This window comes from Chiloscyllium plagiosum, unplaced genomic scaffold, assembly GCF_037043375.1.
Source record: "Chiloscyllium plagiosum isolate Xiang-an unplaced genomic scaffold, Cpla_swu_hap1 HiC_scaffold_3, whole genome shotgun sequence".
NCBI lineage: Eukaryota > Metazoa > Chordata > Chondrichthyes > Orectolobiformes > Hemiscylliidae > Chiloscyllium > Chiloscyllium plagiosum.
In genome coordinates, this window is record NW_028270141.1 from 158,902,326 (window position 1) to 158,928,668 (window position 26,343).

General features: G+C 49.3%; 1 protein-coding gene across 1 annotated transcript in view; it reads left to right on the forward strand.

The window, feature by feature from the left end:
- Window positions 1–26,343, forward strand: part of LOC122540190 (dynein axonemal heavy chain 6-like) — a 1,075,999-nt gene that overhangs the window by 754,234 nt on the left and 295,422 nt on the right. Inside the window, exons 58-59 of the mRNA XM_087984706.1 lie at window positions 20,564–20,704; window positions 25,976–26,191. Of these exons, the coding sequence (XP_087840832.1) occupies window positions 20,564–20,704; window positions 25,976–26,191 (357 nt within the window). The remainder of the gene's footprint in view (window positions 1–20,563; window positions 20,705–25,975; window positions 26,192–26,343) is intronic.

A 26,343-nucleotide genomic window follows, 5' to 3' on the forward strand; every position in this document is an offset into this window, starting at 1 on the left:
ACCCCCCACCTTTCACTGTGATGGGGGATCAATAGCCTCCAGCTTTCACTGTGATGGGGGATCAATACCCCCCACCTTTCACTGTGATCGAGGATCAATACCCCCCACATTTCACTGTGATGGGGGATCAATACCCTTCACCTTTCATTGTGATAGAGGATCAATTCCCCCCACCTTTGACTGTGATACAGGATCAATACCCCACACCTTTCACTGTGATGGGGGATCAATAGCCTCCACCTTTCACTGTGATGGGGGATCAATACCCCCCACCTTTCACTGTGATAGAGGATCAAATCCCCCCACCTTTCACTGTGATGGGGGATCAATACCACCCACCTTTCACTGTGATGGGGGATCAATACCCCCCACCTTTCACTGTGATAGAGGATCAATACCCCCCACCGTTCACTGTGATAGAGGATCAATACCCTCCACCTTTCACTGTGATGGTGGATCAATACGCCCCACATTTCACTGTGAAAGAGGATCAATACCCCCCACCTTTCACTGTCATAGAGGATCAATACCCTCCACCTTTCACTGTGATAGACGATCACTACCCCCCACCTTTCACTGTGATAGAGGATCAATATCCTACCCTTTCACTGTGATAGAGGATCAATAGCCCCCACCTTTCACTGTGATGTGGGATCTATACCCACCACCTTTTAATGTGACAGAGGATCAATACCCCCCACCTTTCACTGTGATGGGGGATCAATACCCTCCACCTTTCACTGTGATGGGTGATCAATACCCCCCACCTTTCACTGTGATGGGGGATCAATTCCCTCCACCTTTCACTGTGATGGGTGATCAATACCCCCCACCTTTCACTGTGATAGACGATCACTACCCCCCACCTTTCACTGTGATAGAGGATCAATACCCTACCCTTTCACTGTGATAGAGGATCAATAGCCTCCACCTTTCACTGTGATGTGGGATCTATACGCACCACCTTTTACTGTGACAGAGGATCAATACCCCCCACCTTTCACTGTGATGGGGGATCAATACCCCCCACCTTTCACTGTGATGGGGGATCAATACCCCCCACCTTTCCCTGTGATTGAGGATCAATACCCCCCACCTTTCACTGTGATAGAGGATCAATACTCCCCACCTTTCACTGTGATGGGGGATCAATACACCCACCTTTCACTGTGATGGGTTATCAATACCCCCCACCTTTCACTGTAATAGAGGATCAATACCCCCCACCTTTCACTGTCATGGGGGATCAATAACCCCCACCTTTCACTGTAATAGAGGATCAATACCCCCCACCTTTCACTGTAATAGAGGATCAATACCCTCCACCTTTCACTGTGATAGACGAACAATACCCCCCAACTTTCACTGTCATAGAGGATCAATACCCCCCCACCTTTCACTGTGATAGAGGATCAATATCCCCCACTCTTCACTGTGATGGGGGATCAATACCCCCCACCTTTCACTGTGATAGAGGATCAATACCCCCACCTTCCACTGTGATAGAGGATCCATACCCCCCACATTTCACTGTGATAGAGGATCAATAACCTCCACCGTTCACTGTGATGAGGATAAATACCCCCCACCTTTCACTGTGATAGAGGATCAATACCCCCGACCTTTCACTGTGATAGATGATCAATACCCCCCACCTTTCACTGTAATAGAGGATCAATACCCCCCACCTTTCACTGTGATAGAGGATCAATACCCTCCACCTTTCACTGTGATAGAGGATCAATACCCTCCACCTTTCACTGTCATAGAGGATCAATACCCCCCACCTTTCACTGTGATAGAGGATCAATACCATCCACCTTTCACTGTGATAGAGGATCAATACCCCCCACCTTTCACTGTGATAGAGGATCCATACCTCCCACATTTCACTGTGATAGAGGATCAACACGCTCCACCTTTCACTGTGATAGAGGATCAATACCCCCCACCTTTCACTGTGATAGAGGATCAATACCCCCCACCTTTCACTGTGATACAGGATCCATACCCCCCACATTTCACTGTGGTAGAGGATCAATACCCTCCACCTTTCGCTGTGATAGAGGATCAACACGCTCCACCTTTCACTGTGATAGAGGATCAATACCCTCCACCTTTCACTGTCATAGAGGATCAATACCCCCCACCTTTCACTGTGATAGAGGATCAATACCATCCACCTTTCACTGTGATAGAGGATCAATACCCCCCACCTTTCACTGTGATAGAGGATCCATACCTCCCACATTTCACTGTGATAGAGGATCAACACGCTCCACCTTTCACTGTGATAGAGGATCAATACCCCCCACCTTTCACTGTGATAGAGGATCAATACCCCCCACCTTTCACTGTGATACAGGATCCATACCCCCCACATTTCACTGTGGTAGAGGATCAATACCCTCCACCTTTCGCTGTGATAGAGGATCAATACCCCCCACCTTTCACTGTGATAGAGGATCCATACCCCCCACATTTCACTGTGATAGAGGATCATACCCCCCACATTTCACTGTGATGGGGGATCAATACCCTTCACCTTTCATTGTGATAGAGGATCAATTCCCCTCACCTTTGACTGTGATACAGGATCAATACCCCACACCTTTCACTGTGATGGGGGATCAATAGCCTCCTCCTTTCACTGTGATGGGGGATCAATACCCCCCACCTTTCACTGTGATAGAGGATCAAATCCCCCCACCTTTCACTGTGATGGGGGATCAATACCCCCCACCTTTCACTGTGATGGGGGATCAAAACCCCCCTCCTTTCACTGTGATAGACGATCACTACCCCCCACCTTTCACTGTGATAGAGGATCAATACCCTACCCTTTCACTGTGATAGAGGATCAATAGCCTCCACCTTTCACTGTGATGTGGGATCTATACCCACCACCTTTTACTGTGACAGAGGATCAATACCCCCCACCTTTCACTGTGATGGGGGATCAATACCCCCCACCTTTCACTGTGATGGGGGATCAATACCCCCCACCTTTCCCTGTGATTGAGGATCAATACCCCCCACCTTTCACTGTGATAGAGGATCAATACTCCCCACCTTTCACTGTCATGGGGGATCAATACACCCACCTTTCACTGTGATGGGTGATTAATACCCCCCACCTTTCACTGTAATAGAGGATCAATACCCCCCACCTTTCACTGTGATGGGGGATCAATAACCCCCACCTTTCACTGTAATAGAGGATCAATACACCACACCTTTCACTGTAATAGAGGATCAATACCCTCCACCTTTCACTGTGATAGACGAACAATACCCCCCAACTTTCACTGTCATAGAGGATCAATACCACCCCCACCTTTCACTGTGATAGAGGATCAATACCCCCCACCTTTCACTGTGATGGGGGATCAATACCCCCCACCTTTCACTGTGATAGAGGATCAATACCCCCCTCCTTCCACTGTGATAGAGGATCCATACCCCCCACATTTCACTGTGATAGAGGATCAATACCCTCCACCGTTCACTGTAATAGAGGATCAATACCCTCCACCTTTCACTGTGATAGACGATCAATACCCTCCACCGTTCACTGTAATAGAGGATCAATACCCCCCACCTTTCACTGTGATGGGGGATCAATAGCCTCCACCTTTCACTGTGATGGGGGATCAATACCCCCCACCTTTCACTGTGATCGAGGATCAATACCCCCCACATTTCACTGTGATGGGGGATCAATACCCTTCACCTTTCATTGTGATAGAGGATCAATTCCCCCCACCTTTGACTGTGATACAGGATCAATACCCCACACCTTTCACTGTGATGGGGGATCAATAGCCTCCACCTTTCACTGTGATTGGGGATCAATACCCCCCACCTTTCACTGTGATAGAGGATCAAATCCCCCCACCTTTCACTGCGATGGGGGATCTATACCACCCACCTTTCACTGTGATGGGGGATCAATACCCCCCACCTTTCACTGTGATAGAGGATCAATACCCTCCACCTTTCACTGTGATGGTGGATCAATACGCCCCATCTTTCACTGTGAAAGAGGATCAATACCCCCCACCTTTCACTGTCATAGAGGATCAATACCCTCCACCTTTCACTGTGATAGACGATCACTACCCCCCACCTTTCACTGTGATAGAGGATCAATATCCTACCCTTTCACTGTGATAGAGGATCAATAGCCCCCACCTTTCACTGTGATGTGGGATCTATACCCACCACCTTTTAATGTGACAGAGGATCAATACCCCCCACCTTTCACTGTGATGGGGGATTAATACCCTCCACCTTTCACTGTGATGGGTGATCAATACCCCCCACCTTTCACTGTGATAGACGATCACTACCCCCCACCTTTCACTGTGATAGAGGATCAATACCCTACCCTTTCACTGTGATAGAGGATCAATAGCCTCCACCTTTCACTGTGATGTGGGATCTATACGCACCACCTTTTACTGTGACAGAGGATCAATACCCCCCACCTTTCACTGTGATGGGGGATCAATACCCCCCACCTTTCACTGTGATGGGGGATCAATACCCCCCACCTTTCCCTGTGATACAGGATCAATACTCCCCACCTTTCACTGTGATGGGGGATCAATACACCCACCTTTCACTGTGATGGGTTATCAATACCCCCCACCTTTCACTGTAATAGAGGATCAATACCCCCCACCTTTCACTGTCATGGAGGATCAATAACCCCCACCTTTCACTGTAATAGAGGATCAATACCCCCCACCTTTCACTGTAATAGAGGATCAATACCCTCCACCTTTCACTGTGATAGACGAACAATACCCCCCAACTTTCACTGTCATAGAGGATCAATACCCCCCCACCTTTCACTGTGATAGAGGAGCAATATCCCCCACTCTTCACTGTGATGGGGAATCAATACCCCCCACCTTTCACTGTGATAGAGGATCAATACCCCCCACCTTCCACTGTGATAGAGGATCCATACCCCCCACATTTCACTGTGATAGAGGATCAATAACCTCCACCGTTCACTGTGATAGAGGATAAATACCCCCCACCTTTCACTGTGATAGAGGATCAATACCCCCGACCTTTCACTGTGATAGATGATCAATACCCCCCACCTTTCACTGTAATAGAGGATCAATACCCCCCACCTTTCACTGTGATAGAGGATCAATACCCTCCACCTTTCACTGTGATGGGGGATTAATACCCTCCACCTTTCACTGTGATAGAGGATCAATACCCTCCACCTTTCACTGTCATAGAGGATCAATACCCCCCACCTTTCACTGTGATAGAGGATCAATACCATCCACCTTTCACTGTGATAGAGGATCAATACCCCCCACCTTTCACTGTGATAGAGGATCCATACCTCCCACATTTCACTGTGATAGAGGATCAACACGCTCCACCTTTCACTGTGATAGAGGATCAATACCCCCCACCTTTCACTGTGATGGGAGATCAATAACCCCCACCTTTCACTGTGATAGAGGATCAATTCCCCCCACCTTTCACTGTGATAGAGGATCAATACCCCCCATCTTTCACTGTGATGGGGGATCAATACCCTCCACCTTTCACTGTGATGGGGGATCAATAACCCCCACCTTTCACTGTGACAGAGGATCAATACCCCCCACCTTTCACTGTGATGGGGGATCAATACCCTCCACCTTTCACTGTGATAGAGGATCAATACCCCCCCATCTTTCACTGTGATAGAGGATCAATACCCCCCACCTTTCACTGTGATGGGGGATCAATACACTCCACCTTTCACTGTGATAGAGGATCAATACACCCCACTTTTCACTGTGATAGAGGATCAATACCCTCCACCTTTCACTGTAATGTGGGATCAATACCCTCCACCTATCACTGTGACAGAGGATCAATACCCTCCACCTTTCACTGTGACAGAGGATCAATACCCACTACCTTTTACTGTGACAGAGGATCAATCCCCTCCACCTTTCACTGTGATAGAGGATCAATACCCCCCATCTTTCACTGTGATGGGGGATTAATACCCTCCACCTTTCACTGTGATGGGGGATCAATACCCTCCACCTTTCGCTGTGACAGAGGATCAATACCCACCACCTTTCACTGTGATAGAGGATCAATACCCTCCACCTTTCACTGCGATCGAGGATCAATACCCCCCACCTTTCACTGTGATAGAGGATCAATACCCTCCACCTTTCACTATGATAGCGGATCAATACCCCCCACCTTTCACTGTGATAGAGGATCAATACACCCCACATTTCACTGTGATAGAGGATCAATACCCCCCACCTTTCACTGTGATAGAGGATCAATACCCTCCACCTTTCACTGTGATAGAGGATCAATACACCCCACATTTCACTGTGATAGAGGATCAATACCCCCCACCTTTCACTGTGATAGAGGATCAATACCCCCCACCTTTCACTGTGATAGATGATCACTACCCCCCACCTTTCACTGTGATAGGGGATCAATACCCTCCACCTTTCACTGTGATAGAGGATCAATATCCTCCACCTTTCAGTATGGTGGGGGATCAATAGCCTCCACCTTTCACTGTGATGGGGAATCAATACCCCCCACCTTTCACTGTGATGGGGAATCAATACCCTCCACCTTTCACAGTGATCAAGGATCAATACCCTCCACCTTTCACTGTGATAGAGGATCAATACCCCCCACCTTTCACTGTGATAGAGGATCAATACCCCACACCTTTCACTGTGATAGAGGATCAATACCCTCCACCTTTCACTGTGATAGAGGATCAATACCCCCCACCTTTCACAGTGATAGAGGATCAATACCCCACACCTTTCACTGTGATGGGGGATCAATACCCTCCACCTATCACAGTGATCAAGGATCAATACCCTCCACCTTTCACTGTGATGGGGGATCAATACCCTCCACCTTTCACAGTGATCAAGGATCAATACCCTCCACCTTTCACTGTGATAGAGGATCAATACCCCCCACCTTTCACTGTGATAGAGGATCAATACCCCCCACCTTTCACAGTGATAGAGGATCAATACCCCACACCTTTCACTGTGATGGGGGATCAATACCCTCCACCTATCACAGTGATCAAGGATCAATACCCTCCACCTTTCACTGTGATGGGGGATCAATACCCTCCACCTTTCACAGTGATCAAGGATCAATACCCTCCACCTTTCACTGTGATAGAGGATCAATACCCCCCACCTTTCACTGTGATAGAGGATCAATACCCCACACCTTTCACTGTGATAGAGGATCAATACCCTCCACCTTTCACTGTGATAGAGGATCAATTCCCCCCACCTTTCACTGTGATACAGGATCAATACCCCCCACCTTTCACTCTGATAGAGGATCAATACCCCCACCTTTCACTGTGATAGAGGATCAATACCCTCCACCTTTCACTGTGATAGAGGATCAATACCCCACACCTTTCACTGTGATAGAGGATCAATACCCTCCACCTTTCACTGTGATAGAGGATCAATTCCCCCCACCTTTCACTGTGATACAGGATCAATACCCCCCACCTTTCACTATGATAGAGGATCAATACCCCCACCTTTCAATGTGATGGGCGATCAATACCTCCCACCTTTCACTGTGATGTGGGATCAATACCCTCCACCGATCACTGTGACAGAGGATCAATACCCTCCATCTTTACTGTGACAGAGGATCAATACCCACCACCTTTTACTGTGACAGAGGATCTATACCCCCCACCTTTCACTGTGATAGAGGATCATTACCCCACACCTTTCACTGTGATGGGGGATCAATAACCCCCAACTTTCACTGTGATAGGAGATCAATAACCCCCACCTTTCACTGTCATAGAGGATCAATACGCCCCCCCCCCACCTTTCACTGTGATAGAGGATCAATACCCCCCACCTTTCACTGTGATAGAGGATCCATACCCCCCACATTTCACTGTGATAGAGGATCAATACCCTCCACCTTTCACTGTGATAGAGGATCAATACCCCCCACCTTTCACTGTGATGGGAGGATCAGTACCCCCCACCTTTCACTGTGATGGGGGATCAATACCCTCCACCTTTCACTGTGATAGAGGATCAATAACCCCCACCTTTCACTGTGATGGGGGAATCAATACCCTCCACCTTTCACTGTGATAGAGGATCCATACCCCCACATTTCACTGTGATAGAGGATCAATACCCTCCACCTTTCACTGTGATAGAGGATCAATACCCCCCACCTTTCACTGTGATGGGTGATCAATACCCTCCACCTTTCACTGTGATGGAGGATCAATACCCCCCACCTTTCACTGTGATGGGGGATCAATACCCCCCACCTTTCACTGTGATGGGGGATCAATACCCCCCATCTTTCACTGTGATAGAGGATCAATACCCCCCACCTTTCACTGTGCTGGGGGATCAATACCCCTCACCTTTCACTGTGACAGAGGATCAATACCCACCACCTTTTACTGTGACAGAGGATCAATACCCACCACCTTTTACTGTGACAGAGGATCAATACCCTCCACCTTTCACTGTGATGGGGGATCAATACCCCCCACTTTCACTGTGATGGAGGATCAATACCCCCCACCTTTCACTGTGATAGAGGATCTACACCCCCCACATTTCACTGTGATAGAGGATCAATACCCCCACCTTTCACTGTGATGGGGGATCAATACCCCCCACCTTTCACTGTGATGTGGGATCAATACCCTCCACCTTTACTGTGACAGAGGATCAATACCCACCACCTTTTTCTGTGACAGAGGATCAATACCCCCCATCTTTCACTGTGATAGAGGATCAATACCCCACACCTTTCACTGTGATAGAGGATCAATACCCTCCACCTTTCTCTGTGATAGAGGATCAATACCACCCACCTTTCACTGTGATAGAGGATCAATACCCCCACCTTGCACTGTGACAGAGGAGCAATACCCTCCACCTTTCACTGTAATAGAGGATCAATTCCCCCCACCTTTCACTGTAATCGAGGATCAATACCCCCCACCTTTCACTGTGATAGAGGATCAACACCCTCCACCTTTCACTGTGATACAGGATCAATACCCCCACCTTTCACTGTGATGGGGGATCAATACCCCCCACATTTCACTGTGATGGTGGATCGATACCCCCCACCTTTCACTGTGATGGGACATCAATACCCCCCACCTTTCACAGTGATAGAGGATCCATACCCCCCACATTTCACTTTGATAGAGGATCAATACCCTCCACCTTTCACTGTGATAGAGGATCAGTACCCATCACCTTTCACTGTGATGGGGGATCAATACCCCCCACCTTTCACTGTGATAGAGGATCAATACCCATCACCTTTCACTGTGATAGAGGATCAATACCCCACACCTTTCACTGTGATAGAGGATCAATACCCTCCACCTTTCTCTGTGATAGAGGATCAATACCACCCACCTTTCAGTATGGTGGGGGATCAATAGCCTCCACCTTTCACTGTGATGGGGAATCAATACCCCCCACCTTTCACTGTGATGGGGAATCAATACCCTCCACCTTTCACAGTGATCAAGGATCAATACCCTCCACCTTTCACTGTGATAGAGGATCAATACCCCCCACCTTTCACTGTGATAGAGGATCAATACCCCACACCTTTCACTGTGATAGAGGATCAATACCCTCCACCTTTCACTGTGATAGAGGATCAATACCCCCCACCTTTCACAGTGATAGAGGATCAATACCCCACACCTTTCACTGTGATGGGGGATCAATACCCTCCACCTATCACAGTGATCAAGGATCAATACCCTCCACCTTTCACTGTGATGGGGGATCAATACCCTCCACCTTTCACAGTGATCAAGGATCAATACCCTCCACCTTTCACTGTGATAGAGGATCAATACCCCCCACCTTTCACTGTGATAGAGGATCAATACCCCACACCTTTCACTGTGATAGAGGATCAATACCCTCCACCTTTCACTGTGATAGAGGATCAATTCCCCCCACCTTTCACTGTGATACAGGATCAATACCCCCCACCTTTCACTATGATAGAGGATCAATACCCCCACCTTTCACTGTGATAGAGGATCAATACCCTCCACCTTTCACTGTGATAGAGGATCAATACCCCACACCTTTCACTGTGATAGAGGATCAATACCCTCCACCTTTCACTGTGATAGAGGATCAATTCCCCCCACCTTTCACTGTGATACAGGATCAATACCCCCCACCTTTCACTATGATAGAGGATCAATACCCCCACCTTTCAATGTGATGGGCGATCAATACCTCCCACCTTTCACTGTGATGTGGGATCAATACCCTCCACCGATCACTGTGACAGAGGATCAATACCCTCCACCTTTACTGTGACAGAGGATCAATACCCACCACCTTTTACTGTGACAGAGGATCTATACCCCCCACCTTTCACTGTGATAGAGGATCATTACCCCACACATTTCACTGTGATGGGGGATCAATAACCCCCAACTTTCACTGTGATAGGAGATCAATAACCCCCACCTTTCACTGTCATAGAGGATCAATACGCCCCCCCCCCCCCACCTTTCACTGTGATAGAGGATCAATACCCCCCACCTTTCACTGTGATAGAGGATCCATACCCCCCACATTTCACTGTGATAGAGGATCAATACCCTCCACCTTTCACTGTGATAGAGGATCAATACCCCCCACCTTTCACTGTGATGGGAGGATCAGTACCCCCCACCTTTCACTGTGATGGGGGATCAATACCCTCCACCTTTCACTGTGATAGAGGATCAATAACCCCCACCTTTCACTGTGATGGGGGAATCAATACCCTCCACCTTTCACTGTGATAGAGGATCCATACCCCCACATTTCACTGTGATAGAGGATCAATACCCTCCACCTTTCACTGTGATAGAGGATCAATACCCCCCACCTTTCACTGTGATGGGGGATCAATACCCTCCACCTTTCACTGTGATGGAGGATCAATACCCCCCACCTTTCACTGTGATGGGGGATCAATACCCCCCACCTTTCACTGTGATGGGGGATCAATACCCCCCATCTTTCACTGTGATAGAGGATCAATACCCCCCACCTTTCACTGTGCTGGGGGATCAATACCCCTCACCTTTCACTGTGACAGAGGATCAATACCCACCACCTTTTACTGTGACAGAGGATCAATACCCACCACCTTTTACTGTGACAGAGGATCAATACCCTCCACCTTTCACTGTGATGGGGGATCAATACCCCCCACTTTCACTGTGATGGAGGATCAATACCCCCCACCTTTCACTGTGATAGAGGATCTACACCCCCCACATTTCACTGTGATAGAGGATCAATACCCCCACCTTTCACTGTGATGGGGGATCAATACCCCCCACCTTTCACTGTGATGTGGGATCAATACCCTCCACCTTTACTGTGACAGAGGATCAATACCCACCACCTTTTTCTGTGACAGAGGATCAATACCCCCCATCTTTCACTGTGATAGAGGATCAATACCCCACACCTTTCACTGTGATAGAGGATCAATACCCTCCACCTTTCTCTGTGATAGAGGATCAATACCACCCACCTTTCACTGTGATAGAGGATCAATACCCCCACCTTGCACTGTGACAGAGGAGCAATACCCTCCACCTTTCACTGTAATAGAGGATCAATTCCCCCCACCTTTCACTGTAATCGAGGATCAATACCCCCCACCTTTCACTGTGATAGAGGATCAACACCCTCCACCTTTCACTGTGATACAGGATCAATACCCCCACCTTTCACTGTGATGGGGGATCAATACCCCCCACATTTCACTGTGATGGTGGATCGATACCCCCCACCTTTCACTGTGATGGGACATCAATACCCCCCACCTTTCACAGTGATAGAGGATCCATACCCCCCACATTTCACTTTGATAGAGGATCAATACCCTCCACCTTTCACTGTGATAGAGGATCAGTACCCATCACCTTTCACTGTGATGGGGGATCAATACCCCCCACCTTTCACTGTGATAGAGGATCAATACCCATCACCTTTCACTGTGATAGAGGATCAATACCCCACACCTTTCACTGTGATAGAGGATCAATACCCTCCACCTTTCTCTGTGATAGAGGATCAATACCACCCACCTTTCAGTATGGTGGGGGATCAATAGCCTCCACCTTTCACTGTGATGGGGAATCAATACCCCCCACCTTTCACTGTGATGGGGAATCAATACCCTCCACCTTTCACAGTGATCAAGGATCAATACCCTCCACCTTTCACTGTGATAGAGGATCAATACCCCCCACCTTTCACTGTGATAGAGGATCAATACCCCACACCTTTCACTGTGATAGAGGATCAATACCCTCCACCTTTCACTGTGATAGAGGATCAATACCCCCCACCTTTCACAGTGATAGAGGATCAATACCCCACACCTTTCACTGTGATGGGGGATCAATACCCTCCACCTATCACAGTGATCAAGGATCAATACCCTCCACCTTTCACTGTGATGGGGGATCAATACCCTCCACCTTTCACAGTGATCAAGGATCAATACCCTCCACCTTTCACTGTGATAGAGGATCAATACCCCCCACCTTTCACTGTGATAGAGGATCAATACCCCACACCTTTCACTGTGATAGAGGATCAATACCCTCCACCTTTCACTGTGATAGAGGATCAATTCCCCCCACCTTTCACTGTGATACAGGATCAATACCCCCCACCTTTCACTATGATAGAGGATCAATACCCCCACCTTTCACTGTGATAGAGGATCAATACCCTCCACCTTTCACTGTGATAGAGGATCAATACCCCACACCTTTCACTGTGATAGAGGATCAATACCCTCCACCTTTCACTGTGATAGAGGATCAATTCCCCCCACCTTTCACTGTGATACAGGATCAATACCCCCCACCTTTCACTATGATAGAGGATCAATACCCCCACCTTTCAATGTGATGGGCGATCAATACCTCCCACCTTTCACTGTGATGTGGGATCAATACCCTCCACCGATCACTGTGACAGAGGATCAATACCCTCCACCTTTACTGTGACAGAGGATCAATACCCACCACCTTTTACTGTGACAGAGGATCTATACCCCCCACCTTTCACTGTGATAGAGGATCATTACCCCACACATTTCACTGTGATGGGGGATCAATAACCCCCAACTTTCACTGTGATAGGAGATCAATAACCCCCACCTTTCACTGTCATAGAGGATCAATACGCCCCCCCCCCCCCACCTTTCACTGTGATAGAGGATCAATACCCCCCACCTTTCACTGTGATAGAGGATCCATACCCCCCACATTTCACTGTGATAGAGGATCAATACCCTCCACCTTTCACTGTGATAGAGGATCAATACCCCCCACCTTTCACTGTGATGGGAGGATCAGTACCCCCCACCTTTCACTGTGATGGGGGATCAATACCCTCCACCTTTCACTGTGATAGAGGATCAATAACCCCCACCTTTCACTGTGATGGGGGAATCAATACCCTCCACCTTTCACTGTGATAGAGGATCCATACCCCCACATTTCACTGTGATAGAGGATCAATACCCTCCACCTTTCACTGTGATAGAGGATCAATACCCCCCACCTTTCACTGTGATGGGGGATCAATACCCTCCACCTTTCACTGTGATGGAGGATCAATACCTCCCACCTTTCACTGTGATGGGGGATCAATACCCCCCACCTTTCACTGTGATGGGGGATCAATACCCCCCATCTTTCACTGTGATAGAGGATCAATACCCCCCACCTTTCACTGTGCTGGGGGATCAATACCCCTCACCTTTCACTGTGACAGAGGATCAATACCCACCACCTTTTACTGTGACAGAGGATCAATACCCACCACCTTTCACTGTGATAGAGGATCAATAACCCCCACCTTTCACTGTGATGGGGGATCAATACCCCCCACTTTCACTGTGATGGAGGATCAATACCCCCCACCTTTCACTGTGATAGAGGATCTACACCCCACACATTTCACTGTGATAGAGGATCAATACCCCCACCTTTCACTGTGATGGGGGATCAATACCCCCCACCTTTCACTGTGATGTGGGATCAATACCCTCCACCGATCACTGTGACAGAGGATCAATACCCTCCACCTTTACTGTGACAGAGGATCAATACCCACCACCTTTTTCTGTGACAGAGGATCAATACCCCCCATCTTTCACTGTGATAGAGGATCAATACCCCACACCTTTCACTGTGATAGAGGATCAATACCCTCCACCTTTCTCTGTGATAGAGGATCAATACCACCCACCTTTCACTGTGATAGAGGATCAATACCCCCACCTTGCACTGTGACAGAGGAGCAATACCCTCCACCTTTCACTGTAATAGAGGATCAATTCCCCCCACCTTTCACTGTGATAGAGGATCAACACCCTCCACCTTTCACTGTGATACAGGATCAATACCCCCACCTTTCACTGTGATGGGGGATCAATACCCCCCACATTTCACTGTGATGGTGGATCGATACCCCCCACCTTTCACTGTGATGGTGGATCGATACCACCCACCTTTCACTGTGATGGGAGATCCATACCCCCCACATTTCACTTTGATAGAGGATCAATACCCTCCACCTTTCACTGTGATAGAGGATCAATACCCATCACCTTTCACTGTGATGGGGGATCAATACCCCCCACCTTTCACTGTGATAGAGGATCAATACCCATCACCTTTCACTGTGATAGAGGATCAATACCCCACACCTTTCACTGTGATAGAGGATCAATACCCTCCACCTTTCTCTGTGATAGAGGATCAATACCACCCACCTTTCACTGTGATAGAGGATCAATACCCCCACCTTGCACTGTGACAGAGGAGCAATACCCTCCACCTTTCACTGTAATAGAGGATCAATTCCCCCCACCTTTCACTGTAATCGAGGATCAATACCCCCCACCTTTCACTGTGATAGAGGATCAACACCCTCCACCTTTCACTGTGATAGAGGATCAATACCCCCACCTTTCACTGTGATGGGGGATCAATACCCCCCACCTTTCACTGTGATGGGGGATCGATACCCCCCACCTTTCACTGTGATGGGAGATCAATACCCCCCACCTTTCACAGTGATAGAGGATCCATACCCCCCACATTTCACTTTGATAGAGGATCAATACCCTCCACCTTTCACTGTGATAGAGGATCAATACCCCCCACCTTTCACTGTGATGGGGGATCAATACCCTCCACCTTTCACTGTGATAGAGGATCAATACCCCCCACCTTTCACTGTGATGGGGGATCAATACCCCCCACCTTTCACTGTGATGGGGGATCAATACCCCCCACCTTTCACTGTGATAGAGGATCAATACCCCCCACCTTTCACTGTGATGGGGGATCAATACCCCTCACCTTTCACTGTGACAGTGGATCAATACCCACCACCTTTTACTGTGACAGAGGATCAATACCCTCCACCTTTCACTGTGATGGGGGATCAATACCCATCACCTTTCACTGTGATGGGGGATCAATACCCCCCACCTTTCACTGTGATAGAGGATCAATACCCATCACCTTTCACTGTGACAGAGGATCAATACCCTCCACCTTTCACAGTGATCGAGGATCAATACCCCCCACCTTTCACTGTGATGGGGGATCAATACCCCCCACCTTTCACTGTGATAGAGGATCAATACCCCCACCTTTCACTGTGATAGAGGATCAATACCCCCCACCTTTCACTGTGATAGAGGATCTACACCCCCCACATTTCACTGTGATAGAGGATCAATACCCCCACCTTTCACTGTGATGGGGGATCAATACCCCCCACCTTTCACTGTGATAGAGGATCAATACCCCCACCTTTCACTGTGATAGACGATCAATACCCCCCACCTTTCACTGTGATAGAGGATCAATACCCATCACCTTTCACTGTGATAGTGGATCAATACCCCCCACCTTTCACTGTGATTTGGGATCAAAACCCTCCAGGGTCCTACATTAATTGTTCTTCCTGCCTGTGCTTCCTAGATCCACTCCTTGCTGGCAAGCCTGACCAAAGGTTAAGCAGGTTGGCTCTGGACCTCGCTACACATCGTTGGCTTTCTGTTTGTTGGTTCTTTTCCAGTGAAAACCTCCAATCGAATTGGTATTTCTCTGAACAGAAACAATTACCATCGCCCTTGTTCAGAACTGCGTACATCACATGATGAAAAGAATCCGAACAGGAGTCAGCAATTTGGCTTGTCTCTCCCACGTTCTGTGCCACCATTGCTGATCTGACTTGTCTTCCCATCTCTTTGCTGTCATTTCCCTCCAACTCCTAATCCTCTTGTCAATCGGAAATCTGTCCAGCTCAGCCTTGGATCTATTCAATAAATCAGTGCCCACTGTTGATTGGGAAAGAGAATTCCTCGACTGTGGAAAGAAGCTATTTTTCCTCATCTCTGCCTGAAATGGGAGTGATGTTTTTGAAATGAGGGACATTGTTTTTCATTTCACATCAGGGTAAGCGTAAGAAAGCTCGATTTCAAATGACCATAGCAATTTCTCTCTCAGAGGCTAAAGGATGCGGATTGGTGAACAAGTCTAGTCTGATTTTGAAATGGTGCCTCCAGAGTGAGAAACAGGAAATTGTAAACCCCCTAAACTCAAAAAACAATACACCGTTTGAACGTACACCTTCTGTTTGGAGAGCGTCGGGACCCATTCCCCTGTCAACAGTGATCAGGACAACATCAGAGACTGCTGATACAGAGGACGTGATTCCTGGATATTTATAATTGTCTGATTGACCAAATCAGGGAGGAGAAAGTGAGGTCTGCAGATGCTGGAGATCAAAGTTGAAACTTTATTGCTGGAACAGCACAGCAGGTCAGGCAGCATCCAGGGAACAGGAGATTCGACGTTTCGGGCACAGGCCCTTCTTCAGGATTCCTGAAGAAGGGCCTGTGCCCGAAACGTCGAATCTCCTGTTCCCTGGATGCTGCCTGACCTGCTGTGCTGTTCCAGCAATAAAGTTTCATGATTGACCAAATCAACCTGGATTTGTGTTGTCCGTGGATTGGGATGACCTAGCTGACCTTGCAGTAAGTCATTCCGAAAGGAGGCAGTACTTTGTCTCAGGAGGATTTGAGGACAGGAGAGAAGAAGGCTTGTTGTGGTTCTGTTCACCGAGCTGGAAATCTTTGTTGCAAACGTTTCGTCCCCTGTCTAGGTGACATCCTCAGTGCTTGGGAGCCTCCTGTGAAGTGCTTCTGTGGTGTTTCCTCTGGAATTTATAGTGGCCTGACTCTGCCGCTTCCGGTTGTCAGTTTCAGCTGTCCGCTGTAGTGGCCGGTATATTGGGTCCAGGTCGATGTGTTTGTTGATGGAGTTTGTGGATGAGTGCCATGCTTCTAGGAATTCCCTGGCTGTTCTTTGTTTCGCTTGCCCTATAATGGTAGTGTTGTCCCAGTCGAATTCATGTTGCTTGTCGTCTGCGTGTGTGGCTACTAAGGATAGCTGGTCGTGTCGTTTCGTGGCTAGTTGATGTTCGTGGATGCGGAACGTTAGCTGTCTTCCTGTTTGTCCTATATAGTGTTTTGTGCAGTCCTTGCATGGGATTTTGTACACTACATTGGTTTTGCTCATGCTGGGTATCGGGTCCTTCGTTCTGGTGAGTTGTTGTCTGAGAGTGGCTGTTGGTTTGTGTGCCAACACAAAGACAGGGGACGAAACGTTTGCAACAAAAATTTCCAGCTCGGCGAACAGAACCACAACAACGACCACCCGAGCTACAAATCTTCACCCAAACTTTGAAGAAGAAGGCTTGCTTCAGTTGTATGGAACGCTGTAGGCAGGAGTCTGGTGTGTAGTCCAGCATTCCTTCCCTCAGCAAGGTTCGACTTGCCACACCAGACAGATTCCAGAAAGGAGAGATTGAGGATGCTGGGACTGTATTCCTTTGGGTTTTAGTCTGGTCACTTTCCCAGGTTATCACCGCTCCAACAATACAATAGTGAGGCTCTTGCTTTTGACCAGACTTGCTGCACCTTCCTTGGTGCTAGCAACTTTGCTGATGGTGAAAAAGCTGCTGACCTGGCAACCCCGGGGAGAGAGAGAGAGAAAAAGGAAGGACACAGAAAACATCAGCCAGTTAGCACAACGTCTGAGTTTGGGAACATGCCCGAGTCCATCAATAATGAAGAGATGGAGGACATTTCGAAACGCTTTGATGCATTCAATTGCCTCTGCATGGATTGGTGGAAGGGAAATCAGGCTTTAACAAATTCGCCAGAGTTGTTTGAGCAAGGTTGATAAAGGGGAAGTGATAGAGGAAGGAGGGGGGAAGCAGTAAGCATAGTGGGAATGTCATTGGGTTGAGTAATCCGGAGGGACAGGCTCATCCTTCCCTGGAGTCAGGAGTTCAAATCCCACAATTTGGCGGCTGATGGAATTTCAATTGATGGAACTAAATCTGGACGTGAACGGTGGTCTCAGTGATGGTAACCATTGCTAACCCATCTGGAGGGATATGGGAATGGATCGTGTCATCCTTGCCCAGTCTGGTCTACATGTGACTCCAGACCCACAGCAATGCGATCGTGTATTAACGGCCCTCTGAATACAGCCAGTCAGTCCAGGTGGCAACTTGGAATGAGTAATAAATGTTGCGCCAGCCAGCATCCTCTGAACAAATACACCTTTAAAAGTGTAGTTAGATTTTCAGAAGGAACCACATCAAAAATTATTGCACAAGATCAGAGCTCGTGGGAACGTATTGGTGTGGACACAGGATTGGCTAACACCCAGAAGACAATCTTGTTTCGGTTGGAAAATGTTAATAGTGGATCAGTCCTAGGCCTCATTTACTTCCTGTCAGTGTTAGTGAGTTGCAGTGTAATGTATCGAAGGGATATGTGGATAGTGCTGAAATCTGGGGTTAAAGTTGACCATCCAGAATAGCACAGTCTGCTGGAGGGCAAAATGGCCTACTCCTGTTACAATGTCCTCATGTCCCAATGTATGAATGTGAGGCGAGTCCAATCTGCAGTTTAATTCCAACACAGCCTCCTTAATCATATGGAGGTCTACTTAGCTGACAGCAGCATCTCGTCTTCGGAAAATACCAGATATTCAGCCATTGCTAAGCAGTAGCGTGTAACAGCTGAGTGAATCCGTTCAGATTGTTCAGAGACATGTTTTAAACTGTGGTCCTTCAATACAGATTCTCCCACAAGGAGATCATGCTCTCAGCATCCAGCCTGCCAAACATCCTGCTGGGTTTTCAATGGTTCCCCACATTACCCTGAACTCCAATGTGTATTGGGTCAACCTGCTCAATCTTTCTTCATAAGAGAACCTGTTCATCCCAGGAATTGACCCCACCAGCCTTCTCTACACTTTATTGCTCAAAAATATACTTTATTCATAAAAATTGTATATTTCCAAATATTTTGTATGTTGACTGCTCGAGCAGGTGCATCAGAGTTCAATCTGTCTCCATCCAGGGGATCCTAGTCTGATTGTGATAGCATTAATATTACCATAATGTACATTCCAGATCAGTCATATAGGCCACACGCAATACATCTCAAAAGTTGTGACATACCTCCGGACCAGCTGGGATTCCAGCCCAAATCTCCTAGCTCATCGGTAGGGATTTGTTTTTAATTTCAAAAATGCCAAACCCAGTCCCAATCACAATCCCAATCCCAGTCCCAGCGGCAATCCCAGACCCCAATCCCAATCCCTGCCCCAAATTTCTGTCCCAATCCCAATCCCGGCCCCAATCCAGATCCCAATCCTAGCCTTACTATCTGTCCCAATGCCAATTCCCACCCCAATCCCAGGCCCGATTCCAGCCTCAATCCGAATCCCAGTCCCAATCGCAATCCCAATCCCAAACCCAGGCCCAGCCACAATCCCAGCCCCAATCACAATCCCAGTCCCAATCCCAAACTCACTCCCAGCCCCAATTCCCCCTTCCCAACTCCAATCCCAATCCCAACCCCCACCCCAGTTCCCTCAATCCCCACCTCAATCCCCATCCAAATCCTAGCTACAATCCCAATCCTAGCCTCTATCCCAGTCCTAATCCCATCCCAATCCCTGCCCCAATCCCAGCCTCAATTGCCATACCAAACCCAACTTCAATCCCAACGCCAATCCCAATCCTGCCCCAATCCCAGTCCCAATTCTAATCTCAGCTCCAATCCCAGTCGCAAACCTAATCCCAATCCCAGTCCCATTCCCAATCTCAGCCCCAATCCTAGCCCCAACCCCAATTCAAATCTCAATCCCAATCCCAATCCCAGCCCTAGTCACATCCTGCTGTACAAACCAGGTTTTTTCTGGTGCCCCTTGTGCTCCCGGCTCCGGCAGGACTCAGTCTCCCGGTCTGTGTCCATGTCCGTGTTTGTGTCTGGCCGATGGTGTGGGCTGGCCGGGCCTTTGGGAATTGTATTGTCTCAGTGTTTCCCAACTGCCTGTCTCCTGTAGATCGAGGATCACCAGCATTCCCTGCAGCAGATTTTCAATGAGACCGTGCGGGAGAAGGAGGCAATGGCCAATCGCAAGCTGCTCACTATGACCAGGCTCTCGAGGGCATCCGTCCTGATTACTGCTCTTAGCAACGAAAAGGTGACAACATTCAATCTGATCCAGCTAGGCAAGGAACTGAGAGACAGAGAGGGAGAGACAGGCTGGTACAGACAGGGAGAAAGAGACTGGTACAGACAGGGAGAGAGAGACTGGTACAGACGGAGAGAGAGAGAGACTGGGACAGACAGGGAGAGAGAGACTGGTACAGACAGGGAGAGAGAGACTGGTACACACAGGGAGAGACATGCTGGTACAGACACGGAGAGAGAGACTGGTACAGACAGGGAGAGAGAGAGAGAGACTGGTACAGACAGGGCGAGAGAGACTGGTACAGACAGGGAGAGAGAGAGAGACTGGGACAGACAGGGAGAGAGAGACTGGTACAGACAGGGAGAGAGAGACTGGTACACACAGGGAGAGAGAGAGAGACTGGGACAGACAGGGAGAGAGAGACTGGTACAGACAGGGAGAGAGAGACTGGTACAGACACGGAGAGAGAGACTGGTACAGACAGGGAGAGAGAGAGAGAGACTGGTACAGACAGGGCGAGAGAGACTGGTACAGACAGGGAGAGAGAGACTGGTACACACAGGGAGAGAGAGAGAGACTGGTACAGACAGGGCGAGAGAGACTGGTACAGACAGGGAGAGAGAGACTGGTACAGACAGGGAGAGAGATACTGGTACAGACACGGAGAGAGACTGGTACAGACAGGGAGGGAGAGACACTGGTACAGACAGGGAGAGAGAGAGACTGGTACAGAAAGGGAGAGAGACCGGTGCAGACAGGGAGAGAGAGAGACTGGTACAGACAGGGAGAGAGAGACTCGTACAGACGGAGAGAGAGAGAGACTGGTACAGACAGGGAGAGAGAGAGAGAGAGACTGGTGCAGACAGGGAGAGAGATACTGGTACAGACACGGAGAGAGAGACTGGTACAGACAGGGAGAGAGAGAGAGACTGGTACAGACAGGGAGAGAGAGAGACTGGTACAGAAAGGGAGAGAGAGAGAGAGAGAGACTGGTACAGACAGGGAGAGAGACTGGTACAGACACGGAGAGAGAGACTGGTACAGACAGGGAGAGAGAGAGAGACTGGTACAGAAAGGGAGAGAGACCGGTGCAGACAGGGAGAGAGAGAGACTGGTACAGACAGGGAGAGAGAGACTCATACAGACAGGGAGAGAGAGACTCGTACAGACAGGGAGAGAGAGAGACTGGTGCAGACAGGGAGAGAGAGACTCGTACAGACAGGGAGAGAGAGAGACTGGTGCAGACAGGGAGAGAGAGACTGGTACACACAGGGAGAGAGAGACTGGTACAGACAGGGAGAGAGAGAGTGGTACAGACAGGGAGAGAGAGAGACTGGTACAGATGGGAAGAGAAACGCTGGTACAGACAGGGAGAGAGACTGGTACAGACAGGGAGAGAGACTGGTGCAGACAGGGAGAGAGAGAGACTGGTGCAGACAGGGAGAGAGAGACTGGTGCAGACAGGGAGAGAGAGACTGGTACAGACAGGGAGAGAGAGAGAGAGAGACTGGTGCAGACAGGGAGAGAGAGACTGGTACAGACAGGGAGAGAGAGAGAGACTGGTACAGACAGGGAGAGAGAGACTGGTACAGACAGGGAGAGAGAGAGAGACTGGTACAGACAGGGAGAGAGAGAGAGATTGGTACAGACAGGGAGAGAGACTGGTGCAGACAGGGAGAGAGAGACTGGTACAGACAGGGAGAGAGAGAGAGAGAGACTGGTGCAGACAGGGAGAGAGAGACTGGTACAGACAGGGAGAGAGAGAGAGGGAGACTGTTACAGACAGGGAGAGAGAGAGAGACTGGTACAGACAGGGAGAGAGAGACTGGTACAGACAGGGAGAGAGAGAGAGAGACTGGTACAGACAGGGAGAGAGAGACTGGTACAGACAGGGAGAGAGAGACTGGTACAGACAGGGAGAGAGAGAGTGGTACAGACAGGGAGAGAGAGAGACTGGTACAGATGGGAAGAGAAACGCTGGTACAGACAGGGAGAGAGACTGGTACAGACAGGGAGAGAGAGACTGGTACAGACAGGGCGAGAGAGAGACTGGTACAGACAGGGAGAGAGAGAGACTGGTACAGACAGGGAGAGAGACTGGTGCAGACAGGGAGAGAGACTGGTGCAGACAGGGAGAGAGACTGGTGCAGACAGGGAGAGAGAGAGACTGGTGCAGACAGGGAGAGAGACTGGTGCAGACAGGGAGAGAGAGAGACTGGTGCAGACAGGGAGAGAGAGACTGGTGCAGACAGGGAGAGAGAGACTGGTACAGACAGGAAGAGAGAGAGAGAGAGAGACTGGTGCAGACAGGGAGAGAGAGACTGGTGCAGACAGGGAGAGAGAGACTGGTACAGACAGGGAGAGAGAGAGAGAGACTGGTACAGACAGGGAGAGAGAGAGAGATTGGTACAGACAGGGAGAGAGACTGGTGCAGACAGGGAGAGAGAGACTGGTGCAGACAGGGAGAGAGAGAGACTGGTACAGACAGGGAGAGAGACTGGTGCAGACAGGGAGAGAGAGAGACTGGTGCAGACAGGGAGAGAGAGACTGGTGCAGACAGGGAGAGAGAGACTGGTACAGACAGGGAGAGAGAGAGAGAGAGACTGGTGCAGACAGGGAGAGAGAGACTGGTACAGACAGGGAGAGAGAGAGAGACTGGTACAGACAGGGAGAGAGAGACTGGTACAGACAGGGAGAGAGAGAGAGAGACTGGTACAGACAGGGAGAGAGAGAGAGATTGGTACAGACAGGGAGAGAGACTGGTGCAGACAGGGAGAGAGAGACTGGTACAGACAGGGAGGGAGAGAGAGAGAGACTGGTGCAGACAGGGAGAGAGAGAGACTGGTACAGACAGGGAGAGAGAGAGAGGGAGACTGTTACAGACAGGGAGAGAGAGAGAGACTGGTACAGACAGGGAGAGAGAGACTGGTACAGACAGGGAGAGAGAGAGAGAGACTGGTACAGACAGGGAGAGAGAGACTGGTACAGACAGGGAGAGAGAGAGAGAGACTGGTACAGACAGGGAGAGAGAGACTGGTACAGACAGGGAGAGAGAGAGAGAGACTGGTACAGACAGGGAGAGAGAGACTGGTACAGACAGGGAGAGAGAGAGAGAGAGACTGGTACAGACAGGGAGAGAGAGAGAGAGACTGGTACAGACAGGAAGAGAGAGAGAGACTGGTGCAGACAGGGAGAGAGAGACTGGTACACACAGGGAGAGAGAGAGAGAGAGACTGGTGCAGACAGGGAGAGAGAGACTGGTACAGACAGGGAGAGAGAGAGAGGGAGACTGTTACAGACAGGGAGAGAGAGAGACTGGTACAGGGATGGAGGGAGACTGGTATAGACAGAGAGAGAGAGAGACTGGTATAGACAGGGAGAGAGAGACTGGTACAGACAGGGAGAGAGAGAGAGACTGGTACTGACCAGGAAAGAGAGAGACTGACAGGGAGAGAGAGAGAGAGAGAGAGAGAGACTGGTACAGACAGGGAGAGAGAGACTGGTATAGACAGGGACAGAGAGACTGGTACAGACAGGGAGAGAGAGACTGACAGGGAGAGAGAGAGAGACTGGTACAGACAGGGGGAGAGAGACTGGTACAGACAGGGACAGAGAGACTGGTACAGACAGGGAGAGAGAGACTGATACAGACAGGGAGAGAGAGAGACTGGTACAGACAGGGAGAGAGAGACTGGTACAGACAGGGAGAGAGACGCTGGTACAGACAGGGAGGGAGAGACTGGTACAGACAGGGAGGGAGAGAGACTGGTACAGACAGGGAGAGAGACGCTGGTACAGACAGGGAGGGAGAGACTGGTACAGACGGGAGGGAGAGAGACTGGTACAGACAGGGAGAGAGACTGGTACAGACAGGGAGAGAGAGAGAGAGAGAGAGACTGGTACAGACAGGGAGAGAGACTGGTACAGACAGGGAGAGAGATGCTGGTACAGACAGGGAGGGAGACTGGTACAGACAGGGAGGGAGAGAGACTGGTACACACAGGGAGAGAGAGAGACTGGTACAGACACGGAGAGAGATGCTGGTACAGACAGGGAGGGAGACTGGTACAGACAGGGAGGGAGAGAGACTGGTACAGACAGGGAGAGAGATGCTGGTACAGACAGGGAGAGAGAGAGAGGGACTGATACAAAGAGAGAGTGAGACAGAGACTGGTACAGAGTGAAAGAGACTGGTGCAGCGGGGGTTTGAGAAAGTGAGAGAGAGAGACTAAGTCTGGTATAGAGAGAGGGAGGGGGAGAGACTGGTACAGAGAGAGAGAGTGAGAGTGAGACTGGTACAGAGAGAGACTGGTGCGGGGGGGGGTGAGGGAGAAAGAGAGAGAGAGAGAGAGACAGAGACTGGTATAGAGAGAGGGAGAGGGAGAGACTGGTACAGAGAGAGAGAATGAGACTGGTACAGAGAGAGAGACAGACTGGTGCAGAGGGGGTGTGAGGGAGACAGAGAGAGAATGAGACTGGTACAGAGAGAGACAGACTGGTGCAGAGGGGGTGTGAGGGAGACAGAGAGAGAATGAGACTGGTACAGAGAGAGACAGACTGGTGCAGAGGGGGTGTGAGGGAGAGAGAGAGAGAATGAGACTGGTACAGAGAGGGAGACAGACTGGTGCAGACGGGGTGTGAGGGAGAGAGAGAGAGAATGAGAATGAGGCTGGTACAGAGAGACAGAATGAGACAGACTTATATATAGAGAGAGAGAGAGAGAGAGAGAGAGATACACACATAGACTAGTACAGAGAGAGAGAGAGAGTGAGACAGAGACTGAAACCAGTACAGAGTGGGAGGGAGAGTGGAACATAGGAATTAGGAACGAGAGTGGCCAATTGAGGCCTTTGAGCCCACTCTGCAGTTTAACATAATCGTGGTTAATCTTATCCTGGTCTCAACCCCACTTTCTTCCTGCTCCCCCTATCCTGCTTTTCATCAGAAACATATTGAATTGTTTCTTGAATCTGTTGATTGATTTTGCCGCCACAGCACTCTGGGGCAGTGGGCTCCACAGACTCACAACCCTCAGAGAGAAGTTGTTTCTCTTCATCTCAGTTTTGAACCGACCCCCTCTCATTCTATATCTATGACCTCTTGTTCTAGACTGTCCCACAACGGGGGGGGGGAGGGTGGGAACACCTGTTCACCATCCACCTTATAGATCCCCTTTAGTGTTTTATATCCCTCCGTCATTCTCCCGAACTCCAGTAACACACTACATTTCTCTGACTGTTTGTGCGGATGATCAGGATTAATCAGATCTTGTCCTTACAGGACCGTTGGAAGGAATGTCTTGATGCGTTAGACGGCTATTATCAGGGAATTGTGGGAGACACCCTTCTCTCTGCTGCAAGCATCACCTACTATGGTCCATTCACTGCACAATACAGGAAGAAACTGATGGCGGAATGGATAACATTCCTGACTGAGAATCAAATCCCAATGTCACCTGACTATTCCCTCATCCCAGCGACTACAGAAAAAAATGAGGTAAAAACTAGCAAGAGCAGCCCAAAGGAATCAGTTCCATTAGGAGACATGTTTGACACACCCTCGTGGGTCGAAGGGCCTGTTCCTGTGCTGTCCGACGTTGTAAGCACTGTCTCAGCCTGACATACAAATCCTTTCCTTCATCAGAGCAG